At 39.3% G+C, this 12,509-nt stretch overlaps 1 protein-coding gene across 1 annotated transcript; it reads left to right on the plus strand.

Moving 5' to 3' along the window:
* The first annotated feature begins 1,859 nt into the window (after nt 1-1,859).
* Nucleotides 1,860-9,259, plus strand: scd (stearoyl-CoA desaturase (delta-9-desaturase)). The gene is made up of 6 exons (XM_047609651.1): nt 1,860-2,064; nt 2,304-2,564; nt 4,300-4,430; nt 4,520-4,725; nt 5,190-5,422; nt 6,735-9,259. Exons 2-6 carry the CDS (start codon nt 2,327-2,329, stop codon nt 6,932-6,934), a joined length of 1,008 nt encoding a protein of 335 aa, XP_047465607.1. The 5' UTR covers nt 1,860-2,064; nt 2,304-2,326; the 3' UTR covers nt 6,935-9,259.
* Nucleotides 9,260-12,509: the final 3,250 nt, after the last annotated feature.

The raw sequence follows: 12,509 nt of genomic DNA on the forward strand, positions 1-12,509 counted from the left end.
TTATACTTTATACTTTTGCTCTTTTTATGGCATTATAGATGAAACAATATCTCACTTATATTGAGAATGTATTTAAAGTCATACTTTTTGCATAGACCTTAATATTCTTTTGTAATTCCAAAGTTGATTCCTCATTTAATTAAATTTTTAGCATATAGGTCTACTGTTTAGTTTATCGGAAAATAAAAAGAAATGAAAGTGAGCCTAGATAAAATGTTAAGTAATTCTTTCTCATAGCCAAATTTCATATTCACTGTTCGCTTTTTAAAGCCATATTGATGTCCTATTAAGAAAACATAAAAAAAAAAAAAAGTTAAAACCACAAAGCGACCAAAACGAACTTTTTTCAACCTCAAGCTCTTTTATTTTGTTTTTGGTAATTGGTTGTATTTTTGTTTTATTCTTATTATTTTTTGTAACTGCATTTAATCCTCGCCATGTTTGCATTGCTGTACTTTTTCTGTATATATTTTGTCAATAATAATAATAATAATAATGATAAAAACAAAACTTGTGGCGTCCCAGCGCTGCTCCTTTTCTCCACACGATGGCGACAAGTTATGTGTTTTCAATATGTAGGTCATGACGGTGAAGGTGTGGAAAAACCCACGGAAGCCTTAAATACTAGGTACAGTTGTGAATGTCTCTTTAGTGGCTCTGCAGCGCTTAACCTCACACCTAATACATATGGCCTACATAAATTAGATGGAGATAAATATGTCTCTGTTGTCTTTGTTGTTCTTATAAATAAGTTAAATGTTTATTGTTTTAGTCTGTGACTGTCTCCATCGCTTGAATGCGTGCATTATGTCATAATCTGATCACTCGAGGAATCGAGTCGTGTGCCACCCGGATTAACTAAATTTACTTTCCTTTTTTACTTCAACATCTCCATCAACTCTGATTCCTACGAGAGATTATCGTGAAACCGAAATATTTGTGGTTAATTCAATACATGTCTAGACAGTAGCAAAGGCAGCTGCTGTTCGCCAGAGGAGGTAAATATACATCCGGTAGTGATGTGTCATGCGGAAAAGAGCCGATCAGAAGAGCCGATTCCCATCGAGTGAGAGTCGGTTCCCTACTATTTTCTTTTCCTTTTGCTCGATCATCTCTGCTCCTGAAGACAGTAGACGGCAAACCTGCAAAACGACATTTACCATTTAATCACTGACTTTTCTTTTCTTTCGTTTTTTGCTTGTGTGGATTTGATTGCAGTGTTTTGTTAATTTGTTTGCATACGTCTTATTGTAATATTAAACAAAAGTAAGAATGCCTTTGTAACAGAATAACTGAACAAAATGAAAGTTATTAGGCTTCTCATAAAAACCTTGAATACAAAAGTGCTTATCAACACACAAACCATCTGTTGAAGCATCTAAGAAGGCACCTGAGGTACTCAATAGGACTTGCGCAACATGTTTCAGCCAAGATAGTCTCGGTTACAAAAAGCATTTAATTCTGCACCTGTGGGCCAGTTGTTTAACACATTACAATAAGAAGCAGCAGAAAAGGTAGCTCCAAAATTTTGGCTGCTTTTAAATCGAAAAACAAAAATGAAGATGAAAGTGATACTTCAGGGAGGGTCACAAAATCTTTGGTTGATTAGACATTTTTTTTAATAAAGATAATAATAATAATATATATTTATAAATGGCGCTAGGCTGAGTTTAATATAGAACACATATAGGAAATAGGGGGTCCCTACTTAATCCCTCTTTAGGAGCCGAAAGCTTCGGCTCTTCTCTGAGAGCCGTGGCAAAAGAGTCGACTCTCAGAATAGAGCTGAACTGCCCATCACCAACATCTGGCAGCAGCGAATGAATAAAAGGTGAACAGCAGATAAACAAACAGCCAATCAGAGCGCGAGCGTTAGGCGGCATCCGGACTCTGATTGGCTGAGCCCCAGCTCCCATTGATGCGTCCGCTGCGGAGCTTGGAGCTGACTATCGCTCCTATTTTCTGGGTTACTGTAGTTTTTAACAGCGCAGCAGCAGCAGCGGCAGCAGCAGCGGCCCCGTGTGCACTAAAACATCCCGAATCTACCCGTCAAGCTCGTCTTTGGTGAGTTGTTTTGTCCCCATCTCTGCACATTTTATTTCTCTCCTACAGGTGTAACGTCAGTGTTATGCAACGCGGCGTTTGTAAGTCACCATCATGATCCTCCAACACCATCGCCAACCGGAGGGGATCTAGCTGTTGAGGCTAGGCTAGCAATAAATTAATTAATTAATTTAAAAAAAAAATAAATATATACGTATATCAGACCAGGGTGACCGATTTCTGTCCTCCCTGCCTCCCAGAGCATCACCGAGCCGCAGCCAGGATGACGGAGGCGGACGCGTTGGAGAAGAAGCAGCAGCAGCACAAGTCCAGCAACGGGGATGTTCATCCAGAGGCCAAGACAGAAGACGCGTTTGATCCCACGTACAAAGAGAAGGAGGGCCCCAAGCCCAGCAGAGTCGTCGTATGGAGAAACGTTATCCTCATGACCCTGTTGCATATAGCAGCCGCGTACGGCGTTTTCCTGATCCCTTCAGCATCTCCTCTGACCTTGCTTTGGTGTAAGTAATGACCAATCTCCGAGAGCACTCTTGCACAAAATGCAATTTGTTTTTGTTTTTTTTTGTTTTTTAATTTATTTATTTTGTTGTTGTTGTTTCCCCCCTGGAAATCGCAAATTAAAAGGTGTTAGATTAACCGCGTAATCACCTCTGGTGAATTGGTAAAAAGGTGGCTGCAGAGATCTGTGCATCATCCTCCGTGCATGTGTTGGGGATTATGCACTCACTTTCCAGTTCATTAGGCACACTACTGAGAACTAATGCATTAAAGTCTTTGCTTCGAAATGAGCTGTTGATTCAGCCGTGGTTTCACTTTGGAGGCTCTTACTGTTGATTTGTGTTGTGTCCCTGTTGTTTTAGGCTAAGTAACGGAAACGCTTATTCTCTTTAATTCAATATAGTTAAACGGCACCAAAAACGACATCCTCTGAAATTATGAAGTGAGAGTAGATCACCTGGGTTTTAGTCAATCGCGTGTTTTAGTCAAGTAATGGTACAAAGGGAAAGCAAATATATGAAGAGGAGCTAGTTTGTCAGAGCTGCACTCGTGGAATGGTTTTAATCCTGTGGTCATCATCGGATATGAAAGCTTTCCTTTTTCCATAACTACTTCACATCATGGGAGTCGAGCAGGCTTACAAATAAATTCACCCCAGGGCAAATTTTGATTGTTTCCAGCTTGAATGTGTTGAGAAAATGTTGCACGGTTTGATTATTCAGTCATTTTAGATTCAGTGAGTAGAAACGGAGATTAAAAACCTAACCTTTTACAGCGAGGAGTCGAACTGACGCTGTAGCACATTTTCCCAGAAGATGCTTTGACTTGTACCGGTGACTAATGGCTGTGTTCCATTTAGGGAAGATCTTGTTTCATCATTATTCACTGGGACACTTAAAGATCTTGTGCTTTCCCCGCAGTGAAATAGGCTAATAATATTTGGAGGATGATGGCTTGGAAGCCATCCCGAACTTGAGTCTTGCTCTGTTGGGAACCGGCAAATATCAGACCAGGTCAAATTGCTGGGGCGGGCTTTATCCAGTGGTTACCAGACATGAATTCTGATCTAAGATGAGTGTTGTTTCATTATTAATGATCCTGATTGTGCTTCTTCGCAGACAATATACATGGGTCCAAAACAAAGCTAATGCAAATGTTTAGTATTTTTTTTACGTTACTTTTTATTTTGGCAAAGTCCTTGTTAGTCCTACACACAAAATATTCAAAATTAGCACCAACTGCAACAGTAAAATCCTGCTTTTATATTCATGCAATAAGTAAATTGTGCACGTGAAAGAATATACTGAATTTGTGCTACAAATGTGGATTTAGTTTACTTTAATCGTGCACAGACAATTATACCAGCCACTGAAATGCTCTGGCCATGAAATGTTCCTCCACATTGTATTGTATGAAACCCTTTAACAAGGCTACGGGCGCTGATGGATATTTAATGGTCTTGTCATTCTGCCGTTTTCTACTTGGCCGTTTGCATACGAGCACTGCAGATCTGACCTCTCGTTGACATTATCTAGAGGAACCGTCTGGGATAATGCAAATATCCAGACATTAAACTGACTCAAGCCGGCTCCAGTCATTTGTTAATACAAATTACTCAATGATTTCTCACGGGTTCCAGTTGATCCGGTATGTCACTTGTTGCAGACTTTCCCTCCCAGAAACGCGCATGATTAAACTCATGTTCAGGCTAATTTCTTCATGTGCTTCCCTCCACAGCTGCACTTTGTTTTTTGATAAGTGCTTTAGGAATTACTGCAGGAGCTCATCGCCTGTGGAGTCACAGATCCTACAAGGCCACATTACCTCTAAAGATCTTCCTCGCCGTAGCTCAGTCCATGGCATTTCAGGTACGTAACCCTAACGGTCGCACCGCAGTTCTGCCGTCCGTCCCGTGTAACTGTACAGCGTCGTAAGCGATCTCTCTTTGACACCACAGAACGATATCTTCGAATGGGCTCGAGACCACAGGGTTCACCACAAATACTCGGAGACGGACGCCGACCCTCACAACGCCAAGCGGGGCTTCTTCTTCGCCCACATCGGCTGGCTGCTGGTGCGCAAGCACCCCGACGTCATCGACAAAGGAAACAAGCTGGAGCTCAGCGATCTGCTGGCCGACAAAGTTGTAGTGTTTCAAAGGAAGTGAGTGGCATTGTTTTCGGCGATCAGATTTCCTGGTGCATTCAGAAAAGGGGACTGATATGTTTAGAATTATAAAGGTTTGGATCCATTTTCTAAGTAGGTGCATCACAGTTAAAGGAGTAAACTTGTGGAACAGCCTCACTTTTGTTTCTAAATTTATAAATATGTTTAAACACAATGCAATTAATAAATATCAATCTCTTTTATAGATAATAATTGTCGAAAAGCACAGTATGTCATCTTGGGATCCCTCTTTATGTAAAAGCTAAATAATAGACATTATTTAATCTTCTCTAAATATAGGTCAAAGAGAAAAGTGCCGCTGTTAACCCTGTTAACCCGCCACTGCTGCAGAGATTTCCTTTGTGCCAGTTCTTGTAGTCATTCTGGTTCCACAAGATGATAAGCACGTCGTTTGAATATGTCACGGTAGGCCTCGATGAAAACTCTTGTGTCCTCGACAGGTATTACAAGCTCTCCGTGGTGCTCATGTGCTTCTTCATCCCCATGTTCGTGCCTTGGTACCTGTGGGGGGAGTCCCTGTGGGTGGCGTACTTCGTCCCGGCCTTGCTGAGGTACACCCTGGTGCTGAACGCCACTTGGCTGGTCAACAGCGCCGCTCACATGTGGGGAAACAGGCCCTACGACAAGAACATCAACCCCAGGGAGAACAAGTTCGTCACCTTCAGCGCCATAGGTATGACAAACACATGGACAGAAAGACAAAGGCGTAGTGTAAACAGTGACCTATAGCACGGCCCAGTGAATATGTTAGGAGTGAAGGCTTTACAGTAGGGGATTACCTAGAGTCAATATGGGGGTGCTTAAAAACTCCCTACTTGTGTTACTGAACAGACTCCTGAGTTTTAATGGTCGAATTCATGTGTTAAATAGTTAAATAGGTTTAAAGGGATTAAAATTATAATAGTTTTTTTGGTTTGTTCTTATAAATTAAGAAGAAAAGGAAACAAATGCATAAGAACGTAAATCTTTTTTTATAATATTCCAGGCTACACTTACACTAACACAAATGGAAGAAATCTGGAGTTGTTATTGCTTGTAGGGCATTATGTTATTATTTTACTGGTCTGGCCTGTACGATCAAATTGGGCTGAATGTGGCACTCGAACTAAAATGAGTTTAACACCTCTGGTCTATCACCACACAGCGCCCTACAAAACGATTTCATTTGGTTTCGCTGTAATATAAATTTGGAACACAAATCAAAACTGAAAGTCGCCTGCTAATATTTTGTGGACTAGCTTAAATAAGATGTATGTATGACTTTAAAATATTTATAATTACATAGCATAACATTATCAGTAGAACAGGAAGAAGTCATGGTTTTGACATTATGTGAAAGTCATAGTAAGTACCTAAGTTTAGATAGCTACTCTAGATAGCATGCTAATCGGGTAGCCTTAACTAATTCTGTCTTGTAAAACTACTTTCCACCACTAGAGGCAACCTTGAGTAATTTTTTTCAGAGCCGTATATTAGAGAGAGTCTGACCAACTCAAATCATGGGTGCCATGTTTGCTACATCGGAGGAAAGATTCTACAGTGTGACCCTATGGGCCACTTAAATATCGCAGCGTCTACTTACTTTAAATATCTTAAATGAGCCTGTAAATTGCTTTGTAGCCCAAATCCGTGTTCACTCATCGCCGTTAAAAGTTTGACATTACTCATAAATTGTAAATACTCAGAAATAGTGAACATTTAACTAGTCTTACTGTGATTTAGTATTATCATTAGCATTATCATTATAACATTAGCATGCTAGCCATAATGACATAGTAACTGACGGTAGCTGCTATTCTTCTACACTTTTAGTCTAGATGACTAGTTAGCATAAGGCTAACTTCAAACTTCAGTCGGGATAGCTCAGACTGGCTAACCAGATCCCCTAGTTAGCCAGACTCTCTTTTTCTCTCTTCTTTTTTTAATCCCTGCTACATAATATTCGTTCTTTTGAATTGCTCACCCCTCCTTTCTTAATCTTCCAGGTGAGGGATTTCACAACTACCACCACACGTTCCCCTACGACTACGCGACCAGCGAGTTTGGCTGCAAGTTGAACCTCACCACTTGCTTCATCGACTGCATGTGCTTCTTGGGGCTGGCCAAGGACCGCAAGACAGTGTCCCGCCAACTGGTCATGGCCCGAATACAACGCACTGGAGACGGCAGCTACCACAGTGGCTAGGCCCGCCGAACTGTTTGTCAGCTTTAAGGCAGAAGAAGAAGAAGAAGAAGCTTCACAGTCCTTTGACAGCTCTACATTTCTCATCCTCTGAGGATTCAAGTCAGCTTCACGAGGGCCTCGACCACATTTTGCTTGTTTTTGTGGTTTCTGTAGCTGTAAACAAAACAAATTGTTCAAGATAGTAAAAAAAATAATCAAAAACAAAAAAAACAAACCAACATGTTTTTCCAAGCTCTTCCCTTTTGATTTGAATCATTCAGTCAGGCCAAGGGCTTGGAAAGACGTTTCCGATTTGAAGTAGATGCATTTTTAAAGGTTCAACTTCATCCTCCTCATCCGCCGTTTTGACACTTTGGTGTGCGTTCTTCATGCAAAGGTCAAGTCATGTAGCCGATCATTTTTATGTAAGTATTACTCAATTATTAATCAGAAACGCCTGGAAAGGGGACTGAAACACAGAGCGACAATGTTGCAACTGACGAGAAAACTGAATGCCTTCATTGCAGTTCGTGGCAAGTTTTTAACGGTTATGTAAATGAGGTTTGCTTAAGTTTTGAGAAACAAAAAAAAAAAACGGATGAGAGTTAGATTTTTTTTTTATTATTTTTATTTTTTTAAATGTGTGCGTTAAAAGAAAGGAATCGTGCGGGCTTTAATGAAATGTTGCACATGACGAAACAAAGAAGGAACCCAGACCTTCTTCTTATAAAATCCGACCGTACTGACTGGGTTGCATCTGCAGGTGGCCATGGCATTTATGTAGAGAAGAACATAGATAAGGATTAATGTGTACAATATCTAGCCTGTGTAATAATAATTGGATGGTGTTTTCTCTTATTATTATTACTATTATTATAAAAGATATATTTAGATTAAAACTGCCATTTAATGTTAATGACAAATGCCAATTTACCTAAGAGACATGCAACATTTAACTGAGTTTGTTGTGTTTTTAATCAGTGCCAAAAGCCTGCCAGTTGTCAACATATTTACAACCACCTCTATGGTCCTTTAGAGCACACTAAATTGACATTGCTGTCTAACATTAAGTGATTGTGGAGTTTTTTTTTTTTTGTTTTTTTGTTTTTTTAATTTCTTTTAAATGTTGTGGCATATTTTTCCTGGGATCTCATTGGTCGGCAGCCGGTCATGTGACAGTTCTGGCGTTACAAAAACAACATGCCACCCATGCATGGCGATACGTAGGTGTTGTAGTGAGCTGTTGTGCCAGTGGCTGTAATGGCAGTCTGTTTTTTTTTTTTGGTTTGTTTTTTTTAGTTTTTTTGTTGTTTTTGTTGTATTTTTTCTTTTTTTTTTTTGTACTGTGGAGCTTCATCGCTTTTGGATCATCAGAACTGTTGCCGTGGTGATTTCTAGACGGGGTCTGATTTCCCTTTGCTGTCCTACAAAGATTGATTGTTATTACCAAAAAAAAAAAAAAAAAAAAAAAAAGAAGAAAAATTAGGTGCATCAATGTTCATGTTTATCATCAATTCAAGTGTGTGGAATGCTTATATTATTTATGTATTTATTTCGTTTTTTTAAAAAAATATATATTATTTTCATTGGCTTATAAAAAAAATCTAACCTGATATTTCTGCATTCCAAGATTTGCCAGACGTAAAAAAAAAAAAAATTATATATATATATATGCATATATATGTGAAAATGTGTCAAATTGGAGCACCCGTTTATTTCTTCCCGAGAGTCAGGATACAACCTAATGCCTTATGACTTGCATCCATTCCTTCACATCCTGCCAGTGAAGACAAAACGGTTCCAAGTATCACAATATAAAATCGGAGTTCCACGTTTACAGGGCGATTGCAACCAAGTGGGATATTATTTTTATTCTGGAAACACACGTTTCATTTCGGCAGACGGTAGCATGGGAGCAAACCGCGAACGTGGGTTCACTTTAAAACGAATCCGACGCGAACTTCACACAGACGTGTGTAAAGATTTTCAATCGTGGTTCCCGCTAGTCTCAACTCGAGAACTCAAAACTCAATCTAGTGTGCCGTCATGAGGAATGTTAGAGCATCATCAGAGCACTTAACAAATCCGACAGTATCACGAGCCATGTAAACCACTCCCGCTGTCAGCAGCGCCAAAAAAAAAAGAAAAAAATAATCAGCCTTTTTCCTAACGGCGAGGAGGATCGTAAGGTTTTCAGAGTGAACATGTCATCTCAACTGTATTCTATTCTGAAATAAAATTCACAATATTTTCAATACACTCGTAATTCTGTTAACAATTGTGCTTTTTTTCGTGGTTTAATACTCTTGTCTTTGCCTTATACGGTTATAAAAAATCTGCACTGCATGACTTGACTGTGTTTATTCATGTTCTTAGCATTTCCGTGTGAAGCTCAATTAGCTAGCCTCCTTGTAGAGATAATTGTCACCTAAGCTGGCGAAGCGTTACTCGTTTCGACATGTTTACGTGTTTGGAGCGTAGACTGTATAAATACAGGACTCAAAAGTGAAGCCAAAGCAAGTAGAGCTCCCCCTGGTGACTGGCTGCAGTATAGGTCATAAGCCCCGCCCCCTCTATGTTAGCAGATGGGACCTGGGCCAAACTAAAATGCTAAAATACACGCCATAGAATTTTTTTCAAAGATGGTTCCAGTGATTTCAGGTAGTTAATATGATGTTCATGAAGGTTCAAGTGCCAATTCTTTAGATTTTTAGTTTCATAGAAACAGTACTACCACGTCCCGTGGGGGCTGTAAGTACAGTCTATAATCGAACATTTCCTTGTAACTGGTGGAGATAGAGCAGATTATAGTATTAATTAAAGGAAAACTGGAGCAAGTGTGGGCAGGTATCGATATTAAAGTCAACTGTCGTCATTTCCTTTTCGTTAGCTGAATCTCTAATTAAAATAAAATAAAATATAAAACATTTTGCCAAAAGTAAAAGCAAGTTTATTAGGAAACAACATTTTCCTTCTGTCTTAGGATAATTATAAATATTTCCCCAGTGCAAAACAAAAATCTTTATAGAGATGATCAGTGATAAATCTGCTGAAGTTTCCCGAATCCCAGAATCTTTTGGCCAAAATATGTGCCAATCATAAAAAGAGCAGTTTGTGTTGGCATCTTTTTAAAATGTATTTAACCAGTCTACCTACCCTCTTCCCCGAAAAGCCTGGTCTGCTCTGATTGGTCAGCTCCAGTGGCCTGACACTGAAGGAGTGACACATGGAGGGGGAGTGGCATGAGAATTAAAGAAATGATTTCATTGGGCGCAAAATACGTACCCACCCCCTAGTCCAGAATGAGTCATTAACATTTATGAATAGTTTTCCAGGAATTGACAAACTTTAAAATAAGGAAATACCACTAGTAATATCTGATATTTTTATGATTGTTGTGATAGATGTGAAATAATTTATAAATGAATAAAAACACTTAAACATAGAATTACATTTATACGCTGACATGATAGTTGGATTGTGGATTTGTGTTATTTAGTTACTATCAGGTCAACCCAACAACTACTATTTAAAAAACACTCCATTAATAACATAATAATAGAAACACAGACTAGATTCAGCTTGTATTTGTACTTTTAATTTATCCCATATAAAGTCAAATCTCATATTTTACATTAAAAGCATAACCTGGAAAGTACCTATTACTAACTCATAGTCATAACTGTTAAGAAAATATAGATTAAAACAGCAAATATCCAAACACGTGGAACAATTGCTCTCAAAACAGTAAAGTACTTTTACTTTTGTATGACGCCTACCATACCTGTGTATTTTTTTTTTACACATTTTGATAAAAACAATATTTGTACATTATGTCTTTGCTAAATTGGCTCCAGTAACTGAGCCGAACACTTGTCCCGACACAGTCTGTGGTTTTCTAGTACAATCCTCCTGGACCTGTTTTTGAATGATTTTCTGTTTCCCTTTTCCTTGCCAGCTTTTTATTTTATTTTATTTCATTTTATTTTATTTTAGCTTATTTTATTTTGTTTCTGTGGTAAAAGAAAGAAAAATAATAAAGTCACTCATCCCGTCTGCTATTGACATAAGTGTGCTAGTCAAATATATCCTTTCTATTCAATGCCGCAGTTATTAACTCCGGGCTCGTTTACACGGGGAGGAGAGGAATGTAAGAACTGTGTGCCAACTACAGACCAGTTTATATTACATCAGATCATCCGATCATCCCGTCTCAGGTTGAAGAGTGTGTGCTTTGTGAAAGTCTAATAATTAATTCCACAATGTAATTACATATTTTATAGGCAATTACCCTTTTGGCAGAGTATTTAGGTCAGTTTTTCTGAACTGAAAAATGCTGAACACTCACCGGTTTCAGGCCGGTGGCGACATACACAGATCAGGCATTACATTATGACCACCTTCCTAATATTGTCTGGGTCTCCCTTGTGCCTCCAAAGAGAATGGACATGGACCTTCTGACGGTGGATGTGGTGTCCTCAGTGGGGGCCTTTGGGTCCTGTGGGTTGAGGGGAGGGTTCTCTGTCTATCATCCCACAGATGCTCGACTTAACATCCACATGAATGGATGCCAGGTCCAAAAAGTTTCCCAGCAGAACACTGAACTGTCACAAGATGGTTCAGTGTGGTCATTTCATTTACTTCTTGATGAGCTTAACTATGGACCTATCTATTTCGCATTATACGCTTTGAATAAACTGGCATTTGTAGGTCGCACCGCCAACAGGATGGTTTAATTAATAAAGCGTGGGGGAGCAGAAGCCAACTCCTTGAGTCCATAAACGCAGCAGAGTACAGCATGTGCAGCATGACTCAGGCTACTGTGGTGTGATGTGTGGTGAGGCAGCATTATCACCCCAGACTGTCATGGGCCGAGGTTACTGCAGTTCAAGCAGCACCCCCACTCAAAAAAATAAAAAAATAAAAAAAAAATAAAAAAATAAGCATTCACGCCACGCAGCTCGCAGCGTCTGACCCAAATCGACCAATCAGAGGCGAGGTCCTGACTTCTGATCCTCCGGAGCCAATGGACGGAGGGCGTGTTGTTAACCACCTGTGTCAGCTTGTTGTAAACTTCATGACATTTCCCAGCTCTGAGTTTCCAGTGATGTGAATGAATTATGAAACCTCAGCGAAGTGTGCAATTGCTGCTGCGTTCACATGCTCCGTTTGACGATAGGAAAATGGAGGAGCTCGGTGCATTGATGCGTGCGCTGCTGTTGCACAAAGCGCTGTGATGAGAGCTCGCGATGGTTTGTTACGTCAGACACAGAGGACTCTACTAGTAAAAAAGGAAAATTTATATGTAAGAAAATGAACAATACGACAATGTGAGAATATTTGTTAAAATAAATAAAAAGAATATCTATCAAACCTGTTTCACTATTGGCATGGGGTTATTCTACGATATTTACTCATCATCACAGTAAAATACTCCATCCTTAAGTCAATCTACTATATTAATTCCTCACTGAATCAGTAGAAAATGTTCTGAACACGTGATTATGCATGAAAAACTAAATATACCGTGATATACTGCGTCACAATTTTGAAAAATACCATACACTTTTTGTATTATGGTTAAACAGCTAAAGCT

The sequence above is a fragment of the Mugil cephalus genome, chromosome 16 (assembly GCF_022458985.1).
Source record: "Mugil cephalus isolate CIBA_MC_2020 chromosome 16, CIBA_Mcephalus_1.1, whole genome shotgun sequence".
Taxonomy (NCBI): Eukaryota; Metazoa; Chordata; class Actinopteri; order Mugiliformes; family Mugilidae; genus Mugil; species Mugil cephalus.